The 12,313-nt window shown below is 37.7% G+C and overlaps 1 protein-coding gene across 1 annotated transcript in view; it reads right to left on the bottom strand.

The window, feature by feature from the left end:
• Positions 1 to 12,313, bottom strand: part of NOL10 (nucleolar protein 10) — a 79,416-nt gene that overhangs the window by 15,058 nt on the left and 52,045 nt on the right. The window contains exons 14-17 of the mRNA XM_019749090.3: positions 6,024 to 6,150; positions 3,856 to 3,935; positions 3,598 to 3,696; positions 2,371 to 2,460 (exon numbers count right to left, since the gene is read on the bottom strand). Coding sequence (XP_019604649.1) covers positions 2,371 to 2,460; positions 3,598 to 3,696; positions 3,856 to 3,935; positions 6,024 to 6,150 — 396 coding nt within the window. The remainder of the gene's footprint in view (positions 1 to 2,370; positions 2,461 to 3,597; positions 3,697 to 3,855; positions 3,936 to 6,023; positions 6,151 to 12,313) is intronic.

Raw genomic sequence — 12,313 nt, 5'->3', positions numbered from 1 at the left:
TTTAGGTAACATAGCTACTATGATAGCACTTCCAGCTTCCAGCAGCGGGAGAGAAGCAGCTGTCTGAGGAAGGAAGGTAAGAATTTCTACAGTTCTTCCTCCTTGCCCTTGCAGTAGAAACGGTACACAGTCTGACGATTCTTTACAGGATCATCCTGTTAATGTTTTGACAAAAAGTTTAGAAGGCACAGGAGATCATGATTTTCCCCTCGACTGATAAGATCGCTCTGACGTTGCCAGCTCCCGTCCTGCACCACCGTGCACGGTGGCGACGAGCTGTGTTATAAGTCCTCTGGTTGCTCCAACTTCAAGGGAAGTCTGTGACAGAAAGGTGGGGGGACGAGGAAAGGGGACTTCCCCACATCTTCATAAACATAAGGGCTTCTTAAAAAGGCGTCTGAACTGTGAGACCCTGCTGCAGAAAGTAGCAAAATTATATTTTAATTGAAGTGCCCTACCCTCCATAACATTCAATGGAACACTAGGTCCTCATAAGGGCAAAACACAGATAGGAATGCATCCATCTGCAGCCTAGGTTGGCTCTACTCTCTTCCTCCTGAAGCTTTCAGGGCATGTAAATCCAGAGATCACTGACATTTGGCTTGTAAAATGACATTATGCAGCTGAAGTCACCTCCCTAGTCATCCTCAGGCTGGGCTAACAGAAAATCAATGTGAGGGCCAGCCCGGTGGCTCAGGTGGTTGGAGCGCCACGCTCCTAATGCCGAGGTCACCCTCTACAGCTAAGATTGTGAACAACGGCTCTCCCAGGAGCTGGGCTGCTGTGGGCTGCCATGTGTTGCCATGAGCGGCCGGCGGCCAGCCTGAGTGGCCAGCAGCCATCGTGAGTGGCTCGCAGCCGGTGAGAGCTGCCGTGAGCTGCTGTAAGTGGCCGACCGACGACCGGCGACCGACTGCCTCAGCAGGGGGAGCACAAGGCTCATACCAGCATGGGCCAGGGAGCTGTGTCCTACACACTAGACTGAGAAACAACGGCTTGAACCGGAGTGGGGAGGGGAGGAGACAAAAGAAGGGGGGTGAAAAAAAGAAAATCTGAGGAAAAAGTCAACACTGCAGGGAGCACTTCAAGATATACATTTCATGTAATGAAAATGGAAACATAAAAGCCACATACGTATGTACTTAAGGAAGTCTTCTAAAAACTAAGACTGAAACAGTGTACTAAAAGAACGTAATAGGCCTAGCAAGAGGGTGCAGGAAGGGTGAGGAAGTAGCGGATAAGAGCGGGAGCAGCGAGTGGAGTGTCAATCCGTTTAGAACTCACAGCGCCAAGAAGGCCCCTCTCCTGTCCTTGCACATCACGAAGGAGAAATTAAGACCCAGTGAAGTTGAGGGTCACCCACAATGACACTAGTGAGCAAGAGGAACAAGACCCTTCAGTTACAGTTTCTTGGCATCACTGAAGAGAGTGGAACACAATAAACTTGATGAGCTCACTTTCTCACGTTCACACTTACCTGGTTAAAAACGAGAGAGAACAGAAAGAATAAAGCAAACAGAAACCTCCCGAGAGCTCAGCACACCTGGCCAAGGTTACAAGGGTCAGGCTTCCGAGGAGAAACCGGTCCTCACAAATCTTTCTAGTAAACAGCCAAGCTTGGGCACCTGTCTGCCTGAGCTAAGCAGACGAGAAAACAGCACTGGGAAGTCTTCATGTAGCTGGGAAAATGAGACAAGCCACCTCTGTGGCGACAATATCAGCTACATGAAGCATTAACCTTTACTTATTTTACGACTCATCTTGGTCTTCACATTAGTAAAGGGAGATAAGCAGTGATTTCGTGGAAGCGAGCATACTCCCAATGGCGCCACATCTAAATGAAAATCGGTCACTTCTGGAATTATAAACAAATCTAGCTAGCACAAAGAAAAACAACAAACAATCTAAATATTTAATAATAAAAGGATTAACTATAATATATCCACAAGATGGAATATGCAGCTGTCAAAGACATTTACCAAGAATTTTTAATAAAATGGGAAGCCGCTTGTGTTATTTTATAGAACCAGGATATTTTGTATATACAATAGTATCTTGCTATTATAGTTCATAATTTTAAGAGAAATAAGACAGGAAAGAAATTAAGTAAAATATTAGTATATGTGCTGCCGAAGCGAGCACCAACTAAAATATTAATGTTGTCTTTCTCTGGGTAGAATTATATGGGTGACTCCCTTATATTCTTTTCTATTTTACAAGCTTCCCATATTGAGCATATACTATCTTATAAGCAGGAAAAAACTAAATGTATTTTTAAAGTAAAAACCAAAAAATAAAAAAGCTTTAGGTTACCATCAAAAAAATGTAGAAACAATTTATTAATATTTTCTCTGCATTATAAAATCTTACCTTTACTTTCTTTTTCCATGTAGATTTTTGCTTCTCTTCTTCCTCCTCAATTAATTTAAGTGCCAGCTCTTTGTTAACTTTTGGCAATTTCTAGTAAAGGAAAAAAAAAAAGCTGTATTACAATATCCGCATTTGAGCTTTAAAGGTTAAAGCAAAGAGCCAGGGCAAAAGTACTTCACATGCCAGTGTCCCCTTGGCCGTGCACACACATTCATCACTCTTAAAAACTTCATAAACAGTCTGGAAAAAGGAAAAACCAGTCACTAGCCTTTTGTACTGAAAGAGTGTGAGTGTGTGTGTGTGTGTGTGTGTGTGTACAATGTTCAGTTAGAACTAACTGCAGCATTTGAGGGAGGGTGTGTGTGTGTGTGTGTGTGTGTGTGTGTGTGTGTGTACAATGTTCAGTTAGAACTAACTGCAGCATTTGAGGGTTAACCTCAATCCAGAAAGGTTACGAGAGACTAGAAGGCAGGAGAGGGAGACAGGACTTGCTCTTCTCTGTGTGCTTGTTGTTGGGTTGGCATCACACACCAACACGTCTTCACCTTGGCAGTACCAAGTGGTCCCAGCAGAGTGGGGGGAATTCTAGTTTGTGGCTTTCTGAAACTCCCAGGAGCAGCCTTGTTGTACCTCGGGGACCTCAGCACCAGCACAGCACCCCCTAGAGGTCTGCTCTCCAGCCCTGGAGTGTTAGCTCCATAAGTAAATCTTCCTGCAGCCACTGCCTCTCTTATCGATACCTTAGTGTTTTTGCCTTTTCAGTTCTCTACCACCTGGTGCATAATTCTTTACATTACATTTTCCCGATTAATATAACGAGGATGGTCTGATTGCTGTCTGGACCCTGACATAGTCTAATGCCTATTTCCCATAATCCAAGTAGCTGACCTAAGACACAGCCAAGTATCAGCAAGAAATGGGGATTAGCAAAGTCCCAACACCCCAGAATAGGATGCCCATTTGAAAACACTGTCAGATGTTCTCGGGAGGGCTGACCATGCCCACCTGGCATCAGTTCCCACAACACCATCACCACCGAGTCCACAACGATGAAACTGTAGGGCGCCCACCCTCGGGACAAATAACCAATACCCTAAATATTAGGAAAAGATGGAAACTAAGGATAGGAAAACTCAGAAATGGATGGCAAATTTCTTTGGAATGATAACACAAAACGAAAATTAAGGACTTTTCTCCAGTAAATTCAATAGTGAGTACAATGTTTACCTTTAATTGGACTCTCTGTGCACGTGTTTCTTCTATCTTCTGTCGGATCTTATCTTTCCTATATTCTTCATAAGCAAATGGATTTACCATCAATTTCACCTTTTCAAAGTGGAAAAAAAAAGAACTATATTTAGCAGCACGTTTCTTATATACCATGACTACTATGTCCAAGATTAGACATGAAGATGCAAGTCAGTAGAGAAGAAATGGCTATAGCTTGCTCATTAATCATCTAAACAGCTGCATTTTTGTACTTACCTTGTGATAGAGTCTTATATCCATGAAAAATCCATGCATGTATGCCCGGAGAAAAGGTGATCCAATGAGATGTGTGAGACCTGGGGAAAGTTAATCAGAAGAGGACAGGTTCTTATGAAATCTTGATTAAAATTTAACAGTTTTTCTTGGACAATGATTTAATTATAATAAGATTTCACTTTTGAGCAAAAATTTAAGGATTAGAATTACTAATCTTCTTCAATAAGTATGGAGAACATTTTAAGCCACTGCAGCCATATCATCCTTACTTATTTTTAATGTAACAGTAAGCATAAAAATGATGAAAAAGGCTTTATGAACCATGACAGGCTGGTAAAGAACGGCTCCTTATACTAGGGGTTCTCAGATTTTCAGATTCCACAAACCAGTTCAATTTAAAAAACAATAATTGGGGTCCACACGAAGTTGCCATCTTTTACGCTGCCAAGTAGGAAGTAGTGGTAGTGGTGATGGCAAGATCACTGTCATCGCCCATAATTTCCAAAAACAAAGGACACTGTCACAACAATAATGTAGAAAGGGAATGTTTTTTTCCCCAAGAAAGAACAGCTGACAAATTTACACCAACATATATAACCATACATATGCCCATTAACATGTATATTCTATGCACACACTTCATCACGATGAACAAAAAGTTCACTGCTTCAGCCCTACTTGGAACAATGTCTTTCAGAGGGTTTCCTAGTCTTAGTACATTACATTTAGAATTAGTGGTGCTGGCAATCAAATAAGGGTGCTCTGCTTATGTCACAGAAATTATTTATTCATTGCGAGTATCTACAGAGAGAAAGGTTAGGAGAATAATCTTCAAAATAAGACCACGTGTGATATACCCACATAAACAGCAGCTTTAGTTAGCATGATACTAAATGACTATGTTTCCAAGGAAAACTTTATCCCGATTTCCAAATTTTAAAAGTAAACATCCCTCTAGACCTGAAAATCAGGTTACTAGGCAAAACCACACAGATATACAAAATAGTATACATTACAGGATAACATCAGAAGGCAAAGTTAGAAGAATCTCATAAAGTAATTATAAGACTTGGTCAGAAAAATACTTCCCTAGAATTCGCTAGGTTAGTAAAACTACAGGGTCTGGACTTTCACAGTGGAATCAAAAAAAGGAAAAAAAAATGAGGGCCGAACCTTAATAAAATGTACCGATGTACAACAATCTGCATTTAGGTCCCTGCATGTGTGTTTTTATCATTTTTGTTTCCTCTAGTAAGTGTTTAAAACATTTATGTCACAGTATTATTCCCATTCTAAGTTAGGTCAGAAATAAAAACCCGCAGAAAGCTTTTCAGATTGAAACAATTCTAAACAGAGAATCTGACAGCAGCAGCACAGTCGGCTCTACAGAGCACCAGTCCCAAGAGGTCTTCTGAGGAAGAAGTCTCTGTGAGCAGTAAGTTTGGGAAACGTTTCCTCCCCTTTCTGGAGACTTACAGCGCATGAAGACAGTAAGGCTCTAAGAAGTCTGTAAGCAAAGAAACTGGTTTAACTTGGCTTAACCTAGCATTTCTCCAACTCATTTGCCACAAATCTCTTAAAATAATAGTTAACATTCACTTATGTTTAGACACCATGCTGAGTACTTTCCAGGCATTATCAGATTCATTCTCCAAGCAACCCTATGTGTGGGTGTCATTATACTGCCGTTTTATAGACGAGGAAACCAAGGCATAAACAAGTTGGCCAAGCCGTTAGGTTTTGGACCAGGTCTTTCTATAAGCAAACCTAAAAGGCAGCCAGAAATCATTTACTTGTAATCTCTGAGATTTTTCAAAACATTATTATATTCAAATAGTACTTGAAAAAACAAATCACTTCTTTCTCGACACATTTTTTTCTACCACAGGTAATATGCTAAAAAAAAATTAGCCCTCATTTAAGATACAAAAAAGCTTCAGTAAGTTGAATTTATCTGAATCTTTCTCTAAGCAGAGATTACAAACTTGACAATATATATTATGTTTAATATCTGATTTGGCAGAAAGAGAAGATTTGGAAAAATCAGATAAACAGTGGTATTTAGAAGATAAATTTAGAAGATAAATACCAGTTCTAAAACGTACAAAATTAAAAAAACAAGTAGAAATAAAATAATCTTATAATCGTTTCATCATAATACTTTTTACCTAAATTTTCAAGGTCCTTCTTGGTGACAAATTTGTAATCATCGTAAACTGTGCTTTCCGGATTCTCTTCCAATTCTTCTGTCAAGTTGTCTAAGAAGGAGCACCACCTGGGTGCAGGACCCAAAACCTGCGGGAGTCCATGGAAAGGTTAGCACAGGCATGTTCTGACCAGGTCAACTAAGAGTTAGTTTAGATCAGATCTCCTTAAACATAATTTTTAAATCCTTCATTCTATCAAAAGTAGTGAAAATAATGACAATATGCATAATCAACAAGTATTTAATGGAAGAGAATAAACAATAGGAAGAATTTAGGCTTGAAAGGGAACAATCTCACTTAGTCTGGGATACAAAGATATCAATGACTAGTCTTACATTAGAACTATGAAAATACAAATAATTCAGGTACTTACAATAACACACCCATTTATCTATCACCTCTCTTATTCAAAGCAATACTAGAATCTAAAAAAGGATACTTGGTATATCAGAGTTTTTACGTTTGCCACTCATGACAAACAGAAGTCTGAAAGGAGAATTGTATTTTTTTAAGGGTTTTCAACTAATTACTTGATAATTACATTCGCTCCTCTATGGTCCACTTCACTTAATTCATTAAAAATTAAAATTCTATATAAAAATTCTTCAGATTTAATCTAAAAAGGGTCGCCAGGATCCATGAGTTAGTCCCAAATGAAAGGTTGAGGAACAAAGGACTGAACATAATTTATAACCAACAAATAATACACGAATGCATCAGTTTGTAATCCAATAACTTCCATAAAACACTGATTGCTTTTTACTGTTTTGCTCTTGGCACAGCTCTTTCGAAGCAGAGGCCTCACCCACTGAGGTCCATGCTTACCCCAGAGGAAACACTGCTCACTCAGTGGGAGACCGATCCTACTGAAAACCTCTCCAAAGTGGAGGCTTTCAGAAGCGAGACCACTGGGCTCTGACAAAATGGAACTTCCACTGACTACCTGCCTGTGAATTTTGATAGTAACCAATTATACAGGAAAAATAACACACACAAAAACAACAGAAACCATAATGGAAATTATTAAATCTAGCTTACACTTTTTGGAGAAAGAAGGTGGGAGGAAGAGTTACAACAAAGAAAAATGGCCCCTCGTCCCTCTTCAATCAAAATAAAAAGTAGATGTTAGATACAGCCATACTAATTTAGTTATATTATTTTGCCTGATTAGAAAGGGTGACCCCACCCATACCACCACAGGCTGTGGGGCTCATGAAGATGAAAAACAACTCTTAACGAGCATAGCTGGAGTCCTATCAGAAGTTTCTCATATTAGCGTAATCTGTACAATTTTTGAAAACAGAAGGAAAGGTTTTACACACTAAGTGGTTTAACCCTAACCTAAAAGACAAACCTTCAAGAAATGCAAGTGATTTTCTAAAAATTCAAGGTAGAACACTTTTAAAAGAAATTGCTAAGATTTTAAGCAATTTTAGGACAGTAGTTGAAGTTAACAAATATCGATATTAAATGCGACTACACATAAAGCACTGTGCTAAAGCCACGTCCCTGACCGCAGTCTTCCTGGAATTTAGAATCCAGCTGGAGCAGAGAGACGTGTGCGTGTGCGTGAGCACACACAGCACACACCGTTGTTTAAAGCGATGCATTGAGACTGTCATGAGGAAGACGGGAGGGCTGGAGAAAAGGGCAGGTTGCGACACTGAGTAAGTACATTTGAAAGAACTTCGGGTTGGAATGATCACGTGAGCAAGCTAGGAAAATCATGGGGCACCTTCTGAGAACGAGAGGTTAGGCACTTGCAACTACAGGGGTATCTGCCTCCCATCAGTCATAAATCATTCAATGCTAAGCTCTACCATGTATTGGTGTCCGACCTACAACTGCAATCTTCTCTTTTACATAGGAAGAAAGTACACTGACTGTTATCACTTTTCTAGAATATAAGATCCAAGATACTGTCCTCTTGGGAGGGTAGGTACTTCATCTGTTTTAAATGCTGAATTTCCAGTACCTAGAACATTGCCTGTCAACTAGCAGGTGTCCAATAAATATTTCATAAATAAATCTACTCAAACATACAACACATATGAATCCATTCATGAATTTCTTGTGCATAAGGTACTAAGACTTAAAGGATCCTGTTTGGCAAAAGTATTTTTTAAAATTGTCTAACCGTCCTTATTCTGATAAAAACACTCAAAATACCTCACTATAAAACTACTGGATATTAAGAATACTTTTTGGAAAAGGCAGACCTACTTTGCTTATGCAAGGGGGCTACCAAAGGACCTCATGATAAAGTAGTATCATCTTTAAAACTGAAATCAGTCAGAAACATGGGCTTCAAAGACAATAAAAACATTACACTGTGTTTACTGACTTTTCTTAGGGGGAGGAGGGAGGGGTAGAAACATCAAAATATCAGAGCAGATCTAAATTTACTTTCACGTAGTCCTTTTTTATAATGTCCCAACAACATTCCTCTTGATTAGTTACCTAGGTTGTAATGGAAATGTTTTAAATTGCCTCTCAGGGACAGGTCTGGTTATGGTAAATAATCTCTGCCATCAAATTCATGGCCATTAAATTTTACAGGAGGAAATATTTCCATCAAAAACAAAATTAAATCTAATGGGTTGACTTTATTAACCACGTTTCCGTAGTTCTTTTTCAGAGAGAGAGAGAGAGAAAAAAAACATCAGAACAATCATAACAAAGTTGAAATTACTGATTTAACTTGCATTCACCTCACATTTTATCTACAGTAGAACTTTCCTCCGAGGTCTACCATTAAGCTGCAAAAACAGCGGCTAGCTTCCCAGTATGGAGGGCTTAACCACACGCACTGCCCTCTGATATACCTAAAATGACCACAATATTAACTAATTAATGTATAACAATTCCTTGCTGTCTTCTTTCATAAAATATGTTAAACCTTCAACTAATCCTTGAAAATGTATTAATTTACTTCCTAAATTTCAGGCTTTACAACTTGAAGAAAACATCCTTTTTAACCACTGGTATGCTATTACTACTTCATCAAAAGTTTCTAGGTTTTCTGTATAGTCCTTATAGTGCTGTATTACATACTTTAGTCAAAACCGATTATTGCTTGTTTATCTATATTTTATGCACCTTAAGAGTTTTGATTGTTTCAGAAAATTGGTGACAACTGTTCTATTTTAAACTTCTATTATCCGTTAATGACATTCCACTTTTTATTTATAAAAATTTCCTAACGTCACAGGTCAGTAACAGTAGAGAACTGGAAACTGATTCATCAAACTGCTATAAAGGGGTACTGTGGGTCCCTTAGCAACTTTATTGCCAACCAATCTCGAAGGAAATACTTGGTCCTCCAAAATAGGAAAGAATCTTTATTAACATGTGGTGGAAAGGCCTTGCCTCAAATGTCGCCACGTATCTGCTTGCTCTAACCCCTTCGAGTAGATGAACTAATTAAAAAATACATGAAGACACATGCCACGTGCACAGGATTATCTACTCTACAATTACAGTCGGCCTTTAAAATGTTACTTGTATGTGCTTAATTGCAAAACTCAAAATTCTCATATATTCTGGTAATGGACAAAAATGACTAAGCATGGGGAGGAAAGAGGATGAATATTAAAATTCTTAGGGAGTTGACAGAGAAGGGTACCCCCACTCCCAATTCTACTTTTGAAAAACTACTGTGCCATATGCTGAAGCTGTGTTAAGGCAGAAATAAAAGATTGAGGATTACTAGATGGATGGTTTCCACCGACCAAAGGTGATTAAAATAACAACAAAGTATTATTAATATTATTGGAGACAAAAAACCAAACTGTACTAATTCAGTATAAATGCCACCATTTTTTACATTTACTTATAATGCTAAAATTAGAATTTTATTATTTTCCTACTATTAATATGAAAGAAAATAATTGATAACAGAACAATTAAATTTGAAATTATTATCTGGAGTTTTTAACTAATAATTTAAGAAACACTTTAAAAAATTTTGGCAACTAAGAAACCTCTCTTTTTTTTTAAAAGAAAATTCTCCACTAGTCCATTTGGTAGAACTGTGTCAACAAACAATAAATAACTTTGGAACAAAATGGGTTTATGCATGGGAAACTTTAACTGATATATAATTACATCAGAACATGTGGAAGTATATAATATATCTAAGTATATGCAGTTGATTTTTTAGAATATTCTTTAAAAAAAATTTCAAAATGCACTGCAGCATACAATGTGCAGTGGGACACATATTTGAATGATAACTGGAAAGAGAATGATGATAATAGGAGGGAATAATGTCACATGGAAGGAGGACTTAAGCATATTCTGTTAAGTTCAGACAATAAAACTAAACTCATGAAATATAAGGAGGTAGGTTGTCATTTATCACACATGTATTGACTTCCCCAGTTAGTATGTTCCAGGCACAGTATACCCTATAAAATTAGGCAGTAGAATGAAATCCAATAGGAAAAGAGTTGTTTCACACACAGCAATACGTGTGTGGAAGGACTAGATTCTTAATTTCCTCAACTTCATTCATTCATTCACTCAACAGGTTAACTGACCGTTTACTAAAAGGTAAGTGCTGGCTTTCAAATATAAGTAAAACAAAGTTTGGAAAACAATCAAGAACAATATATTGTGATTAATGCCACAGAAGAGAAATCTTAAAATGGTTCTAGGGAGCCCTTTATCTGCTGAGACAAGAGATCAAGACAGTGTTGAAGGAGAAAACGCTATCTTGAAAAACATTAAGAGATTATGATTTTATACTCAGTAAAACGTAATTGTGATACTAAATAGTTAGAATTTAATGCTATATAAAATTAATGTACATTTTACTCAATTATACAGAAGATGCCTGGTTAGAAGAATTGTCAGTTTTACATGATCTTCTATTACCACAATCCTGGAGACTCAATTTAAACATTATGTTATAATATCATTGAACAGATAAGAACTACACTTACTGACAAGTAACAAAGAATTTGAATATAAAATATTTTACCACCTAGCAACCATGTAAATGATCTAAGTAATTTGTTATAGAACTGTTTTCAGGACATTCTAAAAGTAGATATAAATATCAGTTCTGAAACTAGAGCAATGATAAGAACAATTACGAATAGCAAAAAGAAGTAGTAATAGCAACTCGCACTGTTAAGAGGCATGGAGATTTTATCCCTTATTAAAATTTTAAACTACATCTAACCAGAAATCTGTCACTTTTACTATAAGCCGTAACTCTTTATCAGAAACTACTGGGGCCAAAAGGGGTTGAAACCCAGATTTTTTTGCATTTTAGAAAGGTAATACAGTATGTATACTATATATTACATAAAAGCTTCAGTGGGGTCGGGGTGAGGGTCGGTCCGTAATCAAACACACTATCTCTGGAGCAAACTCCATATGTTTTCACACCAGTGATTTGGGATAAATAAAGACTAGAAAAAGCCTCATCATTACATGTCACGTTTGAGCTTTAATGAAGCAGGTCAGGTCAGGTTTTGCAATCAACGAGTTATAACCAAATTTCAGGGCTTTCCGGATTTCAGGATTGCAGATCAGAGACAATGGAGGTATATACTATACTGCAAATATCATTAACCACCATTATGATTAATGATAATTTTGCTAATTGCATAGCTTGCAATCTCCAGTAGGATTTTGCCAACTAAGAAGACCAACTCTGCAATACATACACTCAAAGGAAAATTCCCTTTCCAAACTTTTCCTCCATTCTTGGTTCCAAGGCACCACTAGCAACAGCAAGTATTTTCAAATTCTGACAGTGAGGGCTGAGTAATAACTGATCACCAGCCTAAGACGAGAGAGACAGCTGGGTGAGCCGAGGGAGTGTCCATGCATTTAAGCATGTAATTGCATTTGCAACATAACGAGCTGCCTAATTGTATACCCAAGTTTATATGCATTAGCGTGAGCAATTATGAGTCATTTAAAGGTACTCTAGTGTGCTGCTTTGTTCTCTTATTCCTAAAAATCGGATTAGCAAAGAAGCAATTTGATTTCAACACTTTAAAAGATTTATTTAAAAAGGAGAAAAATTTGCCAGGATTTCAATTTTGAATTTTGATTTCATTTTTGAAAAATAGTTTAGGCACTGAAACAAAATGATAAGAAAAATAAGGCAAGTGAAAAAAAATGTACGATTGCTTACGCCATTGTCTCACTATGCAGCGGATCAAACCAATAGTCAATCTATGTGAGGCTCTGTGAGTACAAAAAGGCATACAGTGGAGGGCCTGTACTCAAGG

Source organism: Rhinolophus sinicus, chromosome 2 (assembly GCF_057876585.1).
Source record: "Rhinolophus sinicus isolate RSI-liver-muscle chromosome 2, RSI-T2T, whole genome shotgun sequence".
In the NCBI taxonomy this organism is placed as follows: Eukaryota; Metazoa; Chordata; class Mammalia; order Chiroptera; family Rhinolophidae; genus Rhinolophus; species Rhinolophus sinicus.
Note: the sequence above shows the minus strand (reverse complement) of the source record. Positions and strands in the feature narration are given on the sequence as shown.